This window comes from Theropithecus gelada, chromosome 7b (assembly GCF_003255815.1).
Source record: "Theropithecus gelada isolate Dixy chromosome 7b, Tgel_1.0, whole genome shotgun sequence".
In the NCBI taxonomy this organism is placed as follows: Eukaryota; Metazoa; Chordata; class Mammalia; order Primates; family Cercopithecidae; genus Theropithecus; species Theropithecus gelada.
This window is the reverse complement of record NC_037675.1, coordinates 95,897,353-95,912,746: the sequence shown is the minus strand read 5'-3', so window position 1 is coordinate 95,912,746 and position 15,394 is coordinate 95,897,353. Positions and strand designations below refer to the sequence as shown.

Below are 15,394 nucleotides of genomic sequence, written 5' to 3'. Positions count from 1 at the left end.
TCACAAAAAGCAATCTACAAATTCAGAACCAATTCCCATCAAAATCCCACCATCATTCTTCACAGAACTGGAAAAAAAATACTAAAATTCATATGGATTCAAAAAAGAACCTGCATAGCCAAAGTTAGACTAAAATGAGGCTTCACATTACCTAACTTCACACTATACTGTAAGGCCATAGTCACCAAAACAGCATGGTACTGGTATAAAAATAGACACATAGACCAATGGAACAGAAGAGAGAACCCAGAAATAAACCCATATATTTACAGCCAAGTGATTGTAGACAAAGCAAACAAAAACATAAAGTGAGGAAAAGACACCCCATTCAACAAACGGTGCAGAGATAATTGGCAAGCCACATGTAGGAGAATGAAACTGGATTCTCATCTCTCACCTTATACAAAAACCAACTCAAGATGGATCGTGGACTTAAATCTAAGACCTGAAACTATAAAAATTCTAGAAGATAACATTGGAAAACCCCATCTAGACATTGGCTTAAACAAGGATTTCATGACCAAGAACCCAAAAGCAAATGGAATAAAAACAAAGGTAAACAGGTGGGACTTAATTAAACTAAAGAGCTTTGGCACAGCAAAAGGAACAGTCAGCAGAGTAATCAGATAACTCACATAGTGGGAGAAAATCTTCACAATCTATACACCTAACAAAGGACTAATATCCAGAATCTACAAAGAATTATAACAAATTAGCAAGAAAAAACAAACAATCCCATCAAAAAGTGGGCTAAGGATATGAATAGACAATTCTCAAAAGAAGATATATAAATGGCCAACAAACATATGAAAAAGCGTTCAACATCGCTAATGATCAGGGAAATGCAAATCAAAACCACCACGTGATATCACCTTACTCCTGCAAGAATGGCCATAATCAAAAAATAATAGACGTTGGCGCGGATGTGGTGAAAAGGGAACATTTCTGCACTGCTGGTGGGAATGTAAACTGGAACAACCCCTATGGAAAACAGTGTGGAGATTCCTTAAATAACTAAAAGTAGAACTACTATTTCATCCAGCGATCGCAGTACTGGGTATCTACCCAGAGGAAAAGAAGTCATTTTATGCAAAAGATACTTGCACACACGTTTATAGCAGCACAATTTGCAATTGCAAGATTGTGGAACCAACCCAAATACCCATCAATCAACGAGTGGATAAAAAAACTGTGATGTGTATATATACGATGGAATACTACTCAGCCATAAAAAGGAATGAATTAATTGCATTCACAGCAACGTGGGTGGAACTTGAGACTATTATTCTAAGTGGAGTAACTCAGGAATGGAAAACCAAACATCGTATGTTCTCACTCATAAGTGGAGCTAAGCTATGAGGATCGGAAGACATAAGAATGATACAATGGACTTCAGGGACTCAGGAGAAAGGGTGGGAAGGGGGTAAGGGATAAAAGACTACATATTGGGTTCAGTGTGTATTGCTTGGGTGATGGGTGCGTCAAAATCTCACAAATCACCACTAAAGAACTTACTCACGTAACCAAATACCACCTGTTCCCCCAAAACCTATGGAAATAAAAAAGTTAGGAAAAAAAGAATAGAGCCTGGATCACACAACCACGGACACAGGCACCAGCCGCAACCACACCACCGCCTGCTGCCGGCATCAGAATATTCTCAAATTGAGCCTGGGCTTAAGTCACAATCCACCATTTGTTTGTGGGACAGGCAGTCAGGGCAGATATTTTGGAAAAAAAGAACCCTTCCTGTTTGCTGTGCATTATCTTCATACCAGTTCCCAGAACTGACCTGACAAATATTGACCAGGTTGCTGCGATCTTCAAACACCATTTTCCTGTGGGTAGAGGTGATGCACTGCTGAAGACCCGGGCCCCCACTCAGTGCCTTGGCTCTGTGAGTACTTTGCCTGTGCCCAAAATGAGGGCAGGGGCAGCAACTGCCTCACTCCCTTTCTCTCTCTCTCTCTCTCTCTCTCTGTCTGTGTGTGTGTGTGTGTGTGTTCCTGGCTTTGGTGGTAAGGATAGGAGAAGTAAGTCCCTGAAGAAGAAATGCAACCATGTACTCCCTCTGAGTCTTAAAGGAGGGACTTCAGGTTTTCAATCGCCTTTTATGGAACACTTGGCCCTCAAGAAGTTTGAGAGAAGAACCCCGAATATTCCTGGCAGTTAGGCAAGCAAATGAAACAATACAACCCAAAGCACGATGACAATGATGCTGTAGCAAATTTACTAGAAGCCGTCCTCTGAAAAGGGTGCTTAGGAGCTCTGGTCTGGAGTCTGCGCCTTGCTCCTGCTCTCACCAGGTGGCTTGTCCTAACACTGCCTCTGTTGCCCCCTGTGTACAGTAGGGCTGTAATCCCTGTGCTTTGAGGTTCTCATAAGGGTTAAATTAAATAAGACAAAGCAAGTGTTTCTCAACAAGGGCACTACCAGTACCTGGGCAGGACCACTCTTCATTGAATGTGACTCTTCTGAGTGTTTCAAGAGCTTTCGGGAGCCCGGCTGTTCCCCAACTAAACTCCAGCAGCACTCCTTCACCAGGCATTAAGCTGATCCAAAATGTCACCCCTACCTCCTTTACACACACCCCTCCCCATGCCCTTGTCAGGAGCCAGTGTTACAATGTATGTAATATTCTATCACTTCATAAACCCCTAACAAGTGAGAATACTATACTTTTTGAATATCTTTCTGGAAGAGGAATTAAGAAATGAACTGGGCCTCATTACCCCCAGGCTTGATAGAAAGGGAAAAAAACTGCTATTGAGTACTTTCGGCATGCCTAGAGCTTTGTCCATTGACTGTCATATAATCTCGAAATGGCCCCACAGCCAGGAGGTGGCAATATCATTTGCATTTTGCAAAGGGAGACACTGAGTTTCAGAGAGCTGCTTTTGCACAGTATCAGGCAGTGACTTGCACAGCCTTGATTCCAAGGCCCCTTCATTTACAATTCAATCCCCTTTGGGAAATAGGTCCTTTGCAAGTCAGGGGGTCCTTGGGGTGCAGTGGGGTAGAAAATGGTGCTGAGTTCAATGGGATAAAAAGAATAAGCCAGAAATAGTTTCATCACAGTCGCTTTATTTTACCCAGGGGTAGAACAATTTTTAAATTGATTTGCATCTTCCAAATTTTCAATCAAAAGAAAATCTGAAGTGTATGGAAGCTGTCATTAAGTGAACCCACACTGTGCTGCAGAAAGGGAGGACATAGCCTTGGGGACGTGCCCACAGGACTTTGACCAGCAAATGCATTTCAACATAGCAGATAATGAGACAACATTTGTCCCTCCTGACAGCTGGCCTTTGTGGTTTGGCAGACTATTCAGGGCACCAGGGGCTACAAACCATTTGCAAAAATATAACCTCTCTTGCACTGTCACAGCATTTGCAGTTGATCCAGAAGTCATTGGTTTGGGCAAAAAAAAAAATATTAAAGTGCCAGTTAAGACACAAATGTTATCAGGACAAACTAATGAGGAGTGATAGAGGTGGTCAGCAGTGCACAGCTGCTGTGCAATGAATGGAGAAGTGGAAGAGTTGGATTGGAAGGGAGAAGAGAAGGCTGCCTTCCTTACTGAGGACATCAAGGTTTGGGAGCGTCCCAGTAGCAATGTGGTCATGAGTCTTCTGCAAGAACCTGAGGATGTGTGTAGGGTGGGTGGGGGGATGGGACTGAAAGGGAAAGGAGAGCATGGAACACTGGGCAGGGTGAGCAGAGACAACACTGTTTGTACTGCAGTTTCCCCTCCAGCTCAGGCTGCATTCCCGGCCCTAAAACAAGGGGTCTTCCTGCTCCTGTACCACTTTGATCCCCTGGAATTGGACTAAAGGCTCTTCTGGCACATTTTATAACTTAAAGCACAAGAGATATCACATTAGTTTGCAACGGCTATCTTAATACATACTACATGCCGGGCAGCTTAAACAACAGACATTTTTGGCTCACAGTTCTGGAGGTCCAAGATCAGGGAGTTGGCAGGGTTGGTACCTTCTGAGGCTGTGAGGGAGAATCTGCTCCAGGCCCCTTTCCTAGCTTTGCCTCTCTCCCAGTTTGCTGGCCATCTTTCACGTTCCTTGGCTTGTAGAAGCACCACCCTGATCTCTGCCTTCATCTTCACACGGCATTCTCCCTGTGTGCTGTCTGTGTCCAAATTTCTCCTTCTTGTAGGACATCAGTCTTATTGGATTAGGAGCCTGCTCGAATGACCTCATCTTAACCGGTTACATCTCCAATGACCCTATTTCCAAACAAGATCATATCTGGAGATACTAGGTGTCTAGACTTCAGCATATGAATTTTGGGCAGAAAAAATTCAGCCCATAACAGATATCATCCCCAGAGCCCTGTAGCAATAAAAAAAATAGAGGTTTCAGCCTCTGCATGTGACAAGAGGCATCCCAGATATTAGAGGCTGGGCAGAGACATGGAGACAGAGTTCCTGTCTCTCGTCACTCCTCTAGGCTCCATCAATCCTGCTACTTTGCTACCCACTCCTGGGCTGTCCTCATCCACACGTCCAGATGGTTGATCCTCACATCCCCACTCTAGCTAATGAACAACTGGAAAGGGGGAGGGCACTCTTCTTTCTCTTGAGTTCTGACCGAGGCTTTGCACATCATCCTTTCCTTTCCAATGGGCAGGATCATAGTCAATAGCCATGCTGGATGTGAGGGAGGCCTAACATCACTGGCAGCGTGGCCAGGACATTTACTCCAAGCATGTTCTTCTCAATTTGTCATCACATATATATTTGCTTATTTAGCTATTGAGTGTCACCTAAGCTAGTGTCAATTAAACCCTAAACTCTAGGAAATCTGAAATTTTGTTTACTTCTTTCCCCCACTAAATAATGAGGACCTAGTGCACTTCTTGGACCAGGCAGATGCTTGAAAGTTAATGAATGATTGAAAGAATGACTGGAAAGAAGAAAGAAAAAAGAAGGAAGGAAGGAAGGAAGGAAGGAAGGAAGGAAGGAAGGAAGGAAGGAAGGAAGGAAGGAAAAGAGGGAGGAAGGCTAGACTATGAAAGTTGTTTTGCTGTGGTGGTGGTGGTTGTTTTTAAAACAGATTCTCACTCTGTTATCCAGGCTGGAGCGCAGTGGTGCAATCACGGCTCACTGCAGCCTCCACCCTCTGGGCCCAAGTGATTCTCACACCTCAACTTCCAGAGTAACTGGGACTGCAGGCACATTCCACCACACCCAGCTAATTTTTAAAAACTTTTGGAGATAGGGATCTCCATATGTTGCCCTGCCTGGTCTCAAACTCCTGGGCTCAAGCGATCCTTCCACCTCAGCCTCCCAAACTGCTGAGATTACAAGTGTGAGCCACCATGCCTGGCTAGGAGTTGCCGTTGTTGTTGTTATTGTTGTTTTATAGCCCAGAGAATTTTACTCAACAAAACCTTAGAAACCTATATGTAAAGCAGATAAAGGGTTGCTACCTTCACTGAAGCCTTAGAAGAAAGTGTCCAGAATCCTAATTGTCCACTGCCTTATCTTCTTTAGTGCCCCTCATGGCAGCCCTGTGGGCACATTGTGAAGATGGGATTTGTGATATGAGCAATAGAGAATTGTGACATTATTTATGGAGAAAAGTGACATGTTCACCCTCTTGTTTTCAGAGAATGGGGCCAGCTTGGCTTTGGCTACTGGGAACAGGGATCCTGGCCTCTGTCCACTGTCAATCCCTTCCTGCCCATGGAGATAAAAGTCTGCAGGGGCCTCAACCCCCTGGGCATCAGCTCTCAGAGCCAGCCCCCACCTACCGCAGAATCACACCCACCATTACCAAGTTTGCTTTGCGTTTGTACAAAGAGCTGGCAGCAGACGACCCTGGAAACATCTTCTTCTCGCCGGTGAGCATCTGTACCACGCTGGCCCTGCTCTCTCTTGGGGCCCAAGCTGACACCTCAGCTCTGATCCTGGAGGGCCTAGGATTCAACCTCACAGAAACCCCAGAAGCCAACATCCACCAGGGCTTCCGGAGCCTCCTCCACACCCTTGCCCTGCCCAGCCCCAAACTCGAACTAAAAGTAGGAAACTCCCTGTTCCTAGACAAGCGACTAAAGCCTCGGCAGTGCTATTTGGACAGCATCAAGGAGCTTTATGGAGCTTTTGCCTTTTCTGCCAACTTCACAGATTCTGTTACAACTGGGAGGCAGATTAATGACTATGTGAGAAGGCAAACATATGGGCAAGTCGTGGACTGCCTCCCAGAGTTCAGCCAGGATACGCTCATGGTTCTTGCCAATTACATCTTCTTCAAAGGTGAGGCTTGCTCAGACAGAATTATTGCCACTGCCTCTGCAAGTAAATGCTCTTACAGCAGAGAGCCAGATAACAGGTTCTTTGCTAACCACTTGGGGAAATCTATGAATAAGATAGAGCTTTCCCACCCTTGCGTGGCCACGGTCCTTGTGGGTTGGAAATAAGTACAGACGCAAGCAAAATAACTCAGTGGGATGGTGATGTTCTCCTTGCGTAGGCATTGGGTCCCACAGAGTTCCCAAAAGAGACACCCATCCAGACTTGAGAAGCTTCCTGGAAAAACAGCCACCCAAGCTAAGACATGACAGTGAGTTTTATCCATTCAGGTGAAGAAGCTTGGGAGAGGTGGGGCAAAGAGGGTTCAGGTTGCAAAAACCCAGCATATCTAAAGGTCCAGGGAAAAGAGATATCGTTGCATTTTCAAAGAACTGAAACAAATTTAATTGGGATAGAACATCAAACACAATAGCAGAATAATAGCAAGGAGCCAAGAGTTGCAATGTAGAGGGAAACAGAGCCACGTTGAGGGCTCCCAACTTTATTCAGGGAACCTTAGAATTGCCAAAGAGTTTTAAGTGTGAAGTGATAAGATTACATATTTTTAGGAAGATCAGACTGGCTACAGTTTGGAAGGTGGTTTGGAAGGGAGAAAGGGTGAGAAAGGAGAGACAAGTTGGGAGGTTTTCAAAGTGGTCCAAAGTAAGTAGAATGGTGGGCTTGAGTAATGTTGTGGTTTTGGAGGCTGAATCAGCAATACTTGGTCATTGATTGGGTGTGGGTATGTAGGACAGGATGATCCAGTTCTCTTGTTATCAAGACCAGTGCTTGCAAGGGGTGTTTGTGGGGACAGATTTATAAGAAGTAAGAGAGAAGATACTACACATGTGAATGTAACCATGACCCCAAAATTCTGCATTTCTAACTACATCTTAATGGGCTTTTGCCTAATGTAAGACGTTTTATTAATTGAATTCTTTTTCCTTTTTCAGTTTGAAGATTAGGGAGTTGGGGTGGGTGGGTGAAGGAAGGAGTTCTAGAGCATCTCTGTAGAAGGTTGTTGTCCAGAGGCAGTTTGGTTGAGAGGAATTAATTCAGTGTGTGCAAAAGCAACCTGAGCTGCACAGTCAGTCCTCCCAGCTCTGCAAATCAGTATGTTTAAATACATTCACAAAGACTCAGTTTGATCATCCCTTATATAGGAATAATAATACTTATTTCTTATTAATTTTTATGATAATTTAAAGAGATAATGTCTAGCACATGGAAGGTGCTTAGTAGATGGAAAAATACCGTTCAGTTTCTTAGAAGCTAAGTTCCTCTGAAATGGAACAAAATCATAGGCTGTTAGGGCTCAAACACTGGTGACTTGTCCTAGAGGCCTGACTCAGGCCTAAATTCTGGTCTCCTGGCTCTGTGTCTATTCCACTTTTTTGCCATATACTTGCATAGCCAAGAGGAAGTGTGGTTTTGTGTGTGTATATACCCAGAGGTGATCTCTTGAAAAGAGTTCTCATGGCCTTATGGGATTTGTGTCCTAAGCCAAGTGGAAGCACCCTTTCAGTCGCTACCAGACCCAGAAGCAGGAAAGTTTCTTTGTGGACGACAGGACCTCTCTCCAGGTCCCCATGATGCACCAAAAGGAAATGCACAGATTCCTCTATGACCAGGAGTTGGCTTGCACCGTCCTCCAGATAGAATACAGAGGAAATGCCCTGGTGCTTCTGGTCCTCCCTGACCCGGGAAAAATGAAGCAGGTGGAGGCCGCTCTGCAGCCAGAGACCCTGAGAAAATGGGGCCAATTGCTCCTGCCCAGGTAAGTGTCACAGCAGAAGGATGCTAGCTGACCTTGCTCAAGAACCCCAGTAGGTCTTGATCAACTCCAGCTGCAAAAGCCCAACATCTCGATTAGGCTCACCATCTTGTCCTTTACTAACTGTGTGATCTTGACAATTTTCTCACCTTTTTTGGGCCTTTACTGTAAAACAGGACATGATACCTGCCTCATTGGGTTGCTCAGTGGATTCATTGAGTTTCTACCCATAGAGAACATAGAACTCAGACTGGTATGTGGAGCATAAGAAGTGCTCACCAGGCATTGACTGTTATTATACTTTCCTGGTGTCTGTCTGGTCCCCATCTCCTTTCCTCTTGCTTCCCTCTCACCACTGCACCCCCACTTAACAATTTACTACCAGAAGGTGGTTAAGTGCAGCCAAAAAATCAGATCAAAGACAGTGAAAAATAATCATGGCTGGGTGCAGCAGCTCTGACCTATAATCCCAGTGCTTTGGGAGGCCAAGGTGGGAGGATTACTTGAGGCCAGGAGTTTGAGACTAGCTTGGGCAATATAGCAAGACTTTGCTGCAATACAAAATGAAATATATATATATATATATAAATGGCATCACTATGCCATTTAACAAACATGAGGAACCCGAAGCGGAGATGGGTGAGAGACGATGGCTGCTTGTATTAGGGGATGCCAGGAGGTGGATTTAGGACCTAGTTCAGAAGCTGAGCCAACAGAACTTGCTGATGTATCAGATATGGAAGTGGGAAGATGTTGAGATATATATATATAAGGCTGGGCATGTTGGTGCATGCCTATAATCCCAACTACCCGGGAGGCCAAGGAAAAAGGATCACCTGAGCCCAGGAATTCGAGGTTACAGTGAGCTATGATTGTGCCACTGCACTCCAGTCTGCACAACAAAGCTAGATCCTATCTCTAATAAAAAATTATTATTATCATTATATTGTTAAAGGGTGCTTCTATTTTAATTGAAACATGTTTAGAAAATTAAATATCAAGAACATTGTAAACATTAAAATTCCTGTTTTATGTGATCTCTAAACTATTTCCCATCTCACTCGCTTTTTGGTTTGTAGTTTCATCACAACTTCAGCTTTTTCTAGTTTCCCTAGATCCCTTTCACCAGCTAGTACTTTCTTGGGGGTGCATCTTCTTTTATGGGGTACTCTGAGATGAAATCTGGTACTGAGTTCTACTCACTGCTTGCTGCATAACAAGCCACCCCAAAACTGAATGACTTAAGACAATCACTTCCTTGGTTCTATGGGTTAACTGGACTCAGCTGAGCAGTTTTCATGTGTTGGGGTAGATGGTAGCTGGAGCTGAAGCCAGTGAACTCTTTTCACTTATGTGTCTGGTGCCTGTGCTGGGCTGACTGGAGGAGACTAAGGCTGGGAGGCATCTCTCTCTGCAGGTAGTGTCTCCACGAGGCTAGCTCAGGTTCAGTAACTCAGCATAGCTAATACTGGTATATGGCAGCTAGGGTCTCCAAGACAGAATATTTCAAAGGCAGGAAATGAAAGCTACCACTCTGGTAAGGCCTAGCCCCGAAAATCAGCACAGTGGCACTTCTGCCACATTGTATTGGTGGCAGAGCCAATGGGTGGGTGGTGCAGAGCCCACCCAGATTCAAGGGGAGGGCGCATAGATGCCACCTTTTGATGATCTTGAATCCACCACAACCTGGTAGGCACCAGCCACCCCACATATCCAAAGGTGGCTTCTCTCAGCACCCCATTCACACTGAGGTACCAAGGATAGAGAAGGTGTTCTGTGTTTGGGCAGAGATTAAAGCACCAAATAGGAGGCACAGGCCAAGGGGAGAGGCCAGGATTTAAGGGATTATTCCTGTTGTCTATGAAGCTCCACGGCTCTAGTCAGTTGCTAATTTCAGCCCCATAGTCCCTGGCTCCTTTGGGGTGAGACTTCTCCTTGCCACCGTCACAGAAGGGACTGCCATAGACTCTTCTAGACCAGTAGATTTTCCCTCAGGGAGGGTTTGGTTTGACTTCTTCCCACTTTGACATTCTAAAAGCAAAACTGACCCAAATTACTCCTCTAAATCTCAGATATTCCTTGTGCCAGAGAGTTACAATATCATAGTAGCCATTTGTATGGGCTTTTAGATATAAGAATTTCAGACTCTGCCAAGTTTCATTCCATTCAGACGTGAGGCAGGTTAGCTTGCCAAGGGGAACTGCACTTCCTGACACACCATTCGTGTATGTATTCATTCACAGTTGTTGAACACCCACTGTGTTTTGGGCTCTCTGTCAGACCCTTGCCCCACTAGACTCTACTCCACCCCCCAGCCCACTGGCCTGGGGCTTGCTTCCCACCCACATGCTGCTTATAGGAAACTTGTCAAGTAGCCCTAGATGTCCTCCTACTTCAACTAGGCATCCAGACCCTCATATTGCTCAGGAGTCAAACCAGCCATGATTCTCTAACCTGAATTCAATTTTCTGAGGCAGAGGTATTCAAGTTGATCATGAACTAGTCATGCTTTCAGGTGCCTGGGTAGCTGTCAAATCATAATTAAAAAGAACAATAGCACCAGAGAGAAAGGGCAGATTTGTTGTAGATCCAAAGAAATTTCTGAACTTAACCCAGGGAAATGTCGCAATCAGATGGTAAAGATGCCCCAAACACAGGAGCGAGAGTTCATTTGTGCCCTGTGCCCAACACACATGATCTCCCATCAGATCCTCGCAACAGCCCTTAGGAGGGGGCATCACTATGTCATTTAACAAACATGAGGAACCTGAAGCGGAGACGGGTGAGAGACGATGGCTGCTTGTATTAGGGGATGCCAGGAGGTGGATTTAGGACCTATTCAGAAGCTGAGCCAACAGAACTTGCTGATGTATCAGATATGGAAGTGGGAAGATGTTGACAGTATTTACTTCATGTGGTCATGATGTGGATTCCATCAGTTCAGACTTGAAAAAACATAGCCAATATCTGACACCTAGAAAGCCCTCTATAAATGTGATGAAGATGACAAAGACATGGAGCTGTGCCTGGAGTCTTCTCAGATCCAGCCACAAGATATTCCAGGAGGTCCAAAGAGAAGGGAGCTGTTGGTATGGGTAGTGGAATGGTCCGCCATAGTGAACAGTGTCATGGGAAGGCTGGTTGCCTCTCATGCTGGGAAATGCCTCTCTCCCCCACGGCTCAGGCTGCCAACATACAGAGCAAGAGTGGCACATATAACAAGAGAGCACCATTTCTCTGTGTGTTTCTCTCTCCAGTCTGTTGGATTTGCACTTGCCAAGGTTTTCAATTTCTGGAACGTATAACCTGGAAGACATACTTCCCCAAATTGGTCTCACCGACATACTCAACTTAGAAGCTGACTTCTCAGGAGTCACTGGGCAGCTCAACAAAACCATCTCCAGGGTAAGGTGGTGAATATGGATGTGTGTGGGCAGGTGGGGGCAGGGAGGAGGTTTCTCCTTTGGCATGTGGGACATTTAAAAGTCAAGTTCTCTGTTCTTTGTCCTGTGTAGGCTATTTAATACCACAGTCTTTAAGGCTTCTTTTCATAGGCTTCTCCTTCTCTATCTCCCCTTCCTTAGGTTCCTTCTATTCTTCAGGACAGGAATACAGGATTCTAAATAGAACTGATGGTCATTTGGGGTCAACCATGCAGCCAGAATTTCCCCAGGTGTTGGAAAGCTTTATTTTGATTCCTGATACCTCTTTCCAGGACAGCAGTGAAACTCTACCTGCCTTTGTTGTAGCTCTAGAGGGTAGTGAGGTATGAACTAGAGGTGCATCAGTCAGCTTTGCTGCAGTAACAAAACAATCCCAGTTGTTTTGTTACAGTGCCTTACTGTAACAAATGCTTATTTCCTGGTCATATTACCTGTCAGAAGCAGGTCACTACCATCAGCCACAGGGCTGCTGCACGCATCTCCCTTCCAGGATGTAGGTTAAAGAAGCCCCTGTTTGGGGCAAACCATTTTCATACCAGGGGAGGAAAGCAAAAGAAGATGTGTACATGGCTCTAAACACTTGTCCCCCACACAGCCTGTGCCATGGCCACTCACGTGCCATCAGTTGAAGCAAGTCCCACAGTCCAGATCATCTCCCCCTGCAGGCAGCACTGCCGGTCCTATGGAACTGTCAAGGACTGATAACCCTCCAATGGGAAGACAAAGTGCATATTTGGGAATAACAATGCATTCGTCATGGAAGAGAAGACACAAAGGCCTTTCCCTGAGCTTCAGCTGTCCACTTCGTTTTAGGATAGACTTGTCCATTACCATTTGAGTCTTCATTAGAAACTTCATAAGGAAGTTATTCTGTCTTTTATTTGGGAAAGGTCAGCTGAGGGGGTGAATATGCACCCAAGGCAATGGAGACACAGTCTTGTGTGCGCGTACACGTGTGTGTGCGTGCATGTGCATGCGTGCATATGTGTGTGCGTGCATATTTGCATGTGTGTGCATGTGTGTGTGTGTACGTTGGAGAGTTAACAAAAAGGGAAAAGAAGTAGTTTAGCTTTTTTTTTTCTTTTTCTGAGAGAGAGTTTCACTCTTGTCGCCCAGGCTGAGTGCAATGGTGCAATCTCAGCTCATTGCAACCTCCATCTCCGGGGTTCAAGCGATTCTCCTGCCTCAGTCTCCCAAGTAGCTACGATTATAGCCCGCAACCATGCCTGGCTAGTTTTTAGTATTTTTAGTAGAGATGGGGTTTCACCATATTGGCCAGGCTTGTCTCGAGCTCCTGACCTCAGGTGATCCACCCACCTCGGCCTCCCAAAGTGCTGGGATTACAGGCGTGAGCCACCGCACCCGGCCTAGCTTTTTAAAGAAAAAAAAAAAAAAAGAATTTTTTTCACACTGACCTTAAATGCTAGATCTATCTTTTAATATAGCTTTTTAGTTAATTGAAAGGGATCATCAAGGCCAATGTTTTATCCACATTTTTCAAAGCCTCAAAATCCTTTCTTCCTAGGAAGTAGTGTTAAAATGAGACTTAAAAAAGGGAAGTTTCTGGCACAGAGGTTGACAGAAGGCTTGGCACATCAGACATGCTGAGCACTTTCTGAACATCATTGACTTAAGCTGAGTGAGCCATTTTATAGATGAGAAACCGAGACTTAGAGAGATTATGTGGAGCTTGTAGCAGAAAATGACAATAAGGCCTGTGCCACAGGTACACTCAGAGGCTGGAGAGATGCTCCTAAAAGTTGTTTTTGGGTTTTGCAACCTGGTACCTGCTTAGCAGCACTCTAGTTCAGGCCCTTTCATCTCCCCATTAAAGAGTGATGGGTGATGTCGGTGTAAACCCTTGGGATGCGCAGTGTCTTCTCCTTGAAGGCCCCCGAACTGATGCTGTCTTCATCCCCTCTTGTCCTCTAGGTGTCACACAAGGCGATGGTGGACATGAGTGAGAAGGGGACCGAGGCCGGGGCTGCTTCAGGCCTCGTCTCCCAGCCCCCATCTCTGAACACCATGTCAGACCCACATGCCCACTTCAACAGGCCTTTCCTCTTGCTCCTTTGGGAGGTGACCACCCAGAGCTTACTCTTCCTGGGAAAAGTTGTCAACCCAGTTGCAGGGTAACCGTGGTGGGAGGCCAGGGGTTATCTTATCTCGCCCTAGACCAAACAGATAGGGCAGCACCAGCCTGCATCCTGGGGCTGCTATGTGGACCAGTTAATCAGTGTGCCAAGATTCCAATAAAGTTGACCTTGGGTTCTGTGAACACTAAAGAGCAATGCTTACAAGGGAGGGCCAGCTTCTAGCCACTTACTCACAATTGTCCCAAATCTGGTGTTAACTGTGCTCAGAAAGTTGAAAATGAGAACAACCCTCGTGTTATGGCCTCCCAGGAGACGTCCACCGCTGCTGCCGCCATTGTAGATACTTGCTGCTGCCGCCATTGTAGATACTTGCTGCGCGTCCTTTGGGTAAGGGTCATAGTGAAAAACACAGAGGGCATCAGCAGGAGTAAGCAAGTTTCTCCCTTCATAATGGCCAATATGTGCTGTACAGACAAGAGAGGTTGTCCTAAAATGTCATTGCCCAGACATCAGGGGCTAGATCCCCTCAAGAGGAGGTTGGACCTGTGTCAGGGTTCCAAACTACACCCCATGTAGAAAACCAGGTGTGTGGATGGGCCAGCGTAATCATGGGTCAACCTGGAGGGAGGTCGAGTTCAAGCAGCAAGAACAGAGCATCAGAGCCCAGGGCAACACAAAGACCAAAGAAAGCAGGAAGGCAAACATGGCCGGGAGGGATGACGGACGTCGGGCAGGGTCAGTGGGGTGAATTGGGGGCCATATTCAGTTGCGATGGAGCCTCCATTAGAGATCGAAAGTCCTACTCCCCTATGTGTGCCCCTCCAAGAGACATTCATTTGAAACTAGTTGGGAAGCAGAAAGAGATGCCCAGCTGCCTGTGTGTACCACTTGGATGATAATACCCATCACTACAATGAACTCCGTGCCCAGACACACCAGAGGGTAGGATATAGGTGGTGAGTATCTAGGAAGGAGCCATCCCAAAAAGTGCTACAGTGGTGGAAACTCCTGACCTACTCCAAGGAGGTGAGGCTCAGATCCTGAAGCCCAGGTGAGCTTTAAATAAAGAGAAAAGGGTAAGACAGTCTGGGAGAGGCCAGAGGAGAGATGTGATCGGCAAAAGCAATGGGTAAAGAGAGGAAAAGGTATGTTCCAGTAAAATGAGAGAAAACCGGCTTTGCAGCCATGGAAAGTTCAGGTAGGGTCATGGTGGAAGGCAGTGTTAGAGAGGAGTTCAGAGATAAAAGGCTGCAGGCTTTAGGTCCCCGTGGAGTGGGTGTGAGCGTGGTCTTGTAGACAGTGGAGAGTAGCTGCAGGCCTGTGGGCAGATGTGGATATGGACTAAGTAGTAATGGGGAAGTCATCTGTCAATTGGGCATAGATAAGAATGAGTAGGGTGAAGCCAGGGTAAGGGCCAGCCAGGATGGCAACATGCGGTCCACTCGACCACCGACCATGCTGCATGCAGGGCTATCAGAACACATGCATCCACTGCTTCAATGCAGATTTATTAAACACCTCCTATGCCAGGCACTGGGAATGCAGCAGTGAACAAAGCAGATGATAGGTCCTGCCTACATGGGGCTTACATTCTAGCAGAGGAAACCCAGCAGTAAACAAAACAAGTAAGTGAAATATGTACTGTATGACAACAGCAAGGACTGTTCAAGGGCTGGTCAGCAAGGACTGGTCAAGAATATGCCCGGGAAAGTCTCTATGGTGCACACGAAGGGGCAGCTGGCCCCTGATGGTGACAAAGTGGACTACTCAG

At 45.9% G+C, this 15,394-nt stretch overlaps 1 protein-coding gene across 1 annotated transcript; it reads left to right on the top strand.

Annotated features, from left to right (window-relative positions):
• The first annotated feature begins 1,846 nt into the window (after positions 1–1,846).
• SERPINA11 (serpin family A member 11) lies at positions 1,847–13,805 on the top strand. Its single transcript, XM_025392797.1, has 5 exons — positions 1,847–1,897; positions 5,629–6,274; positions 7,814–8,087; positions 11,342–11,489; positions 13,460–13,805. Exons 2-5 carry the CDS (start codon positions 5,632–5,634, stop codon positions 13,661–13,663), a joined length of 1,269 nt encoding a protein of 422 aa, XP_025248582.1. The 5' UTR covers positions 1,847–1,897; positions 5,629–5,631; the 3' UTR covers positions 13,664–13,805.
• Positions 13,806–15,394: the final 1,589 nt, after the last annotated feature.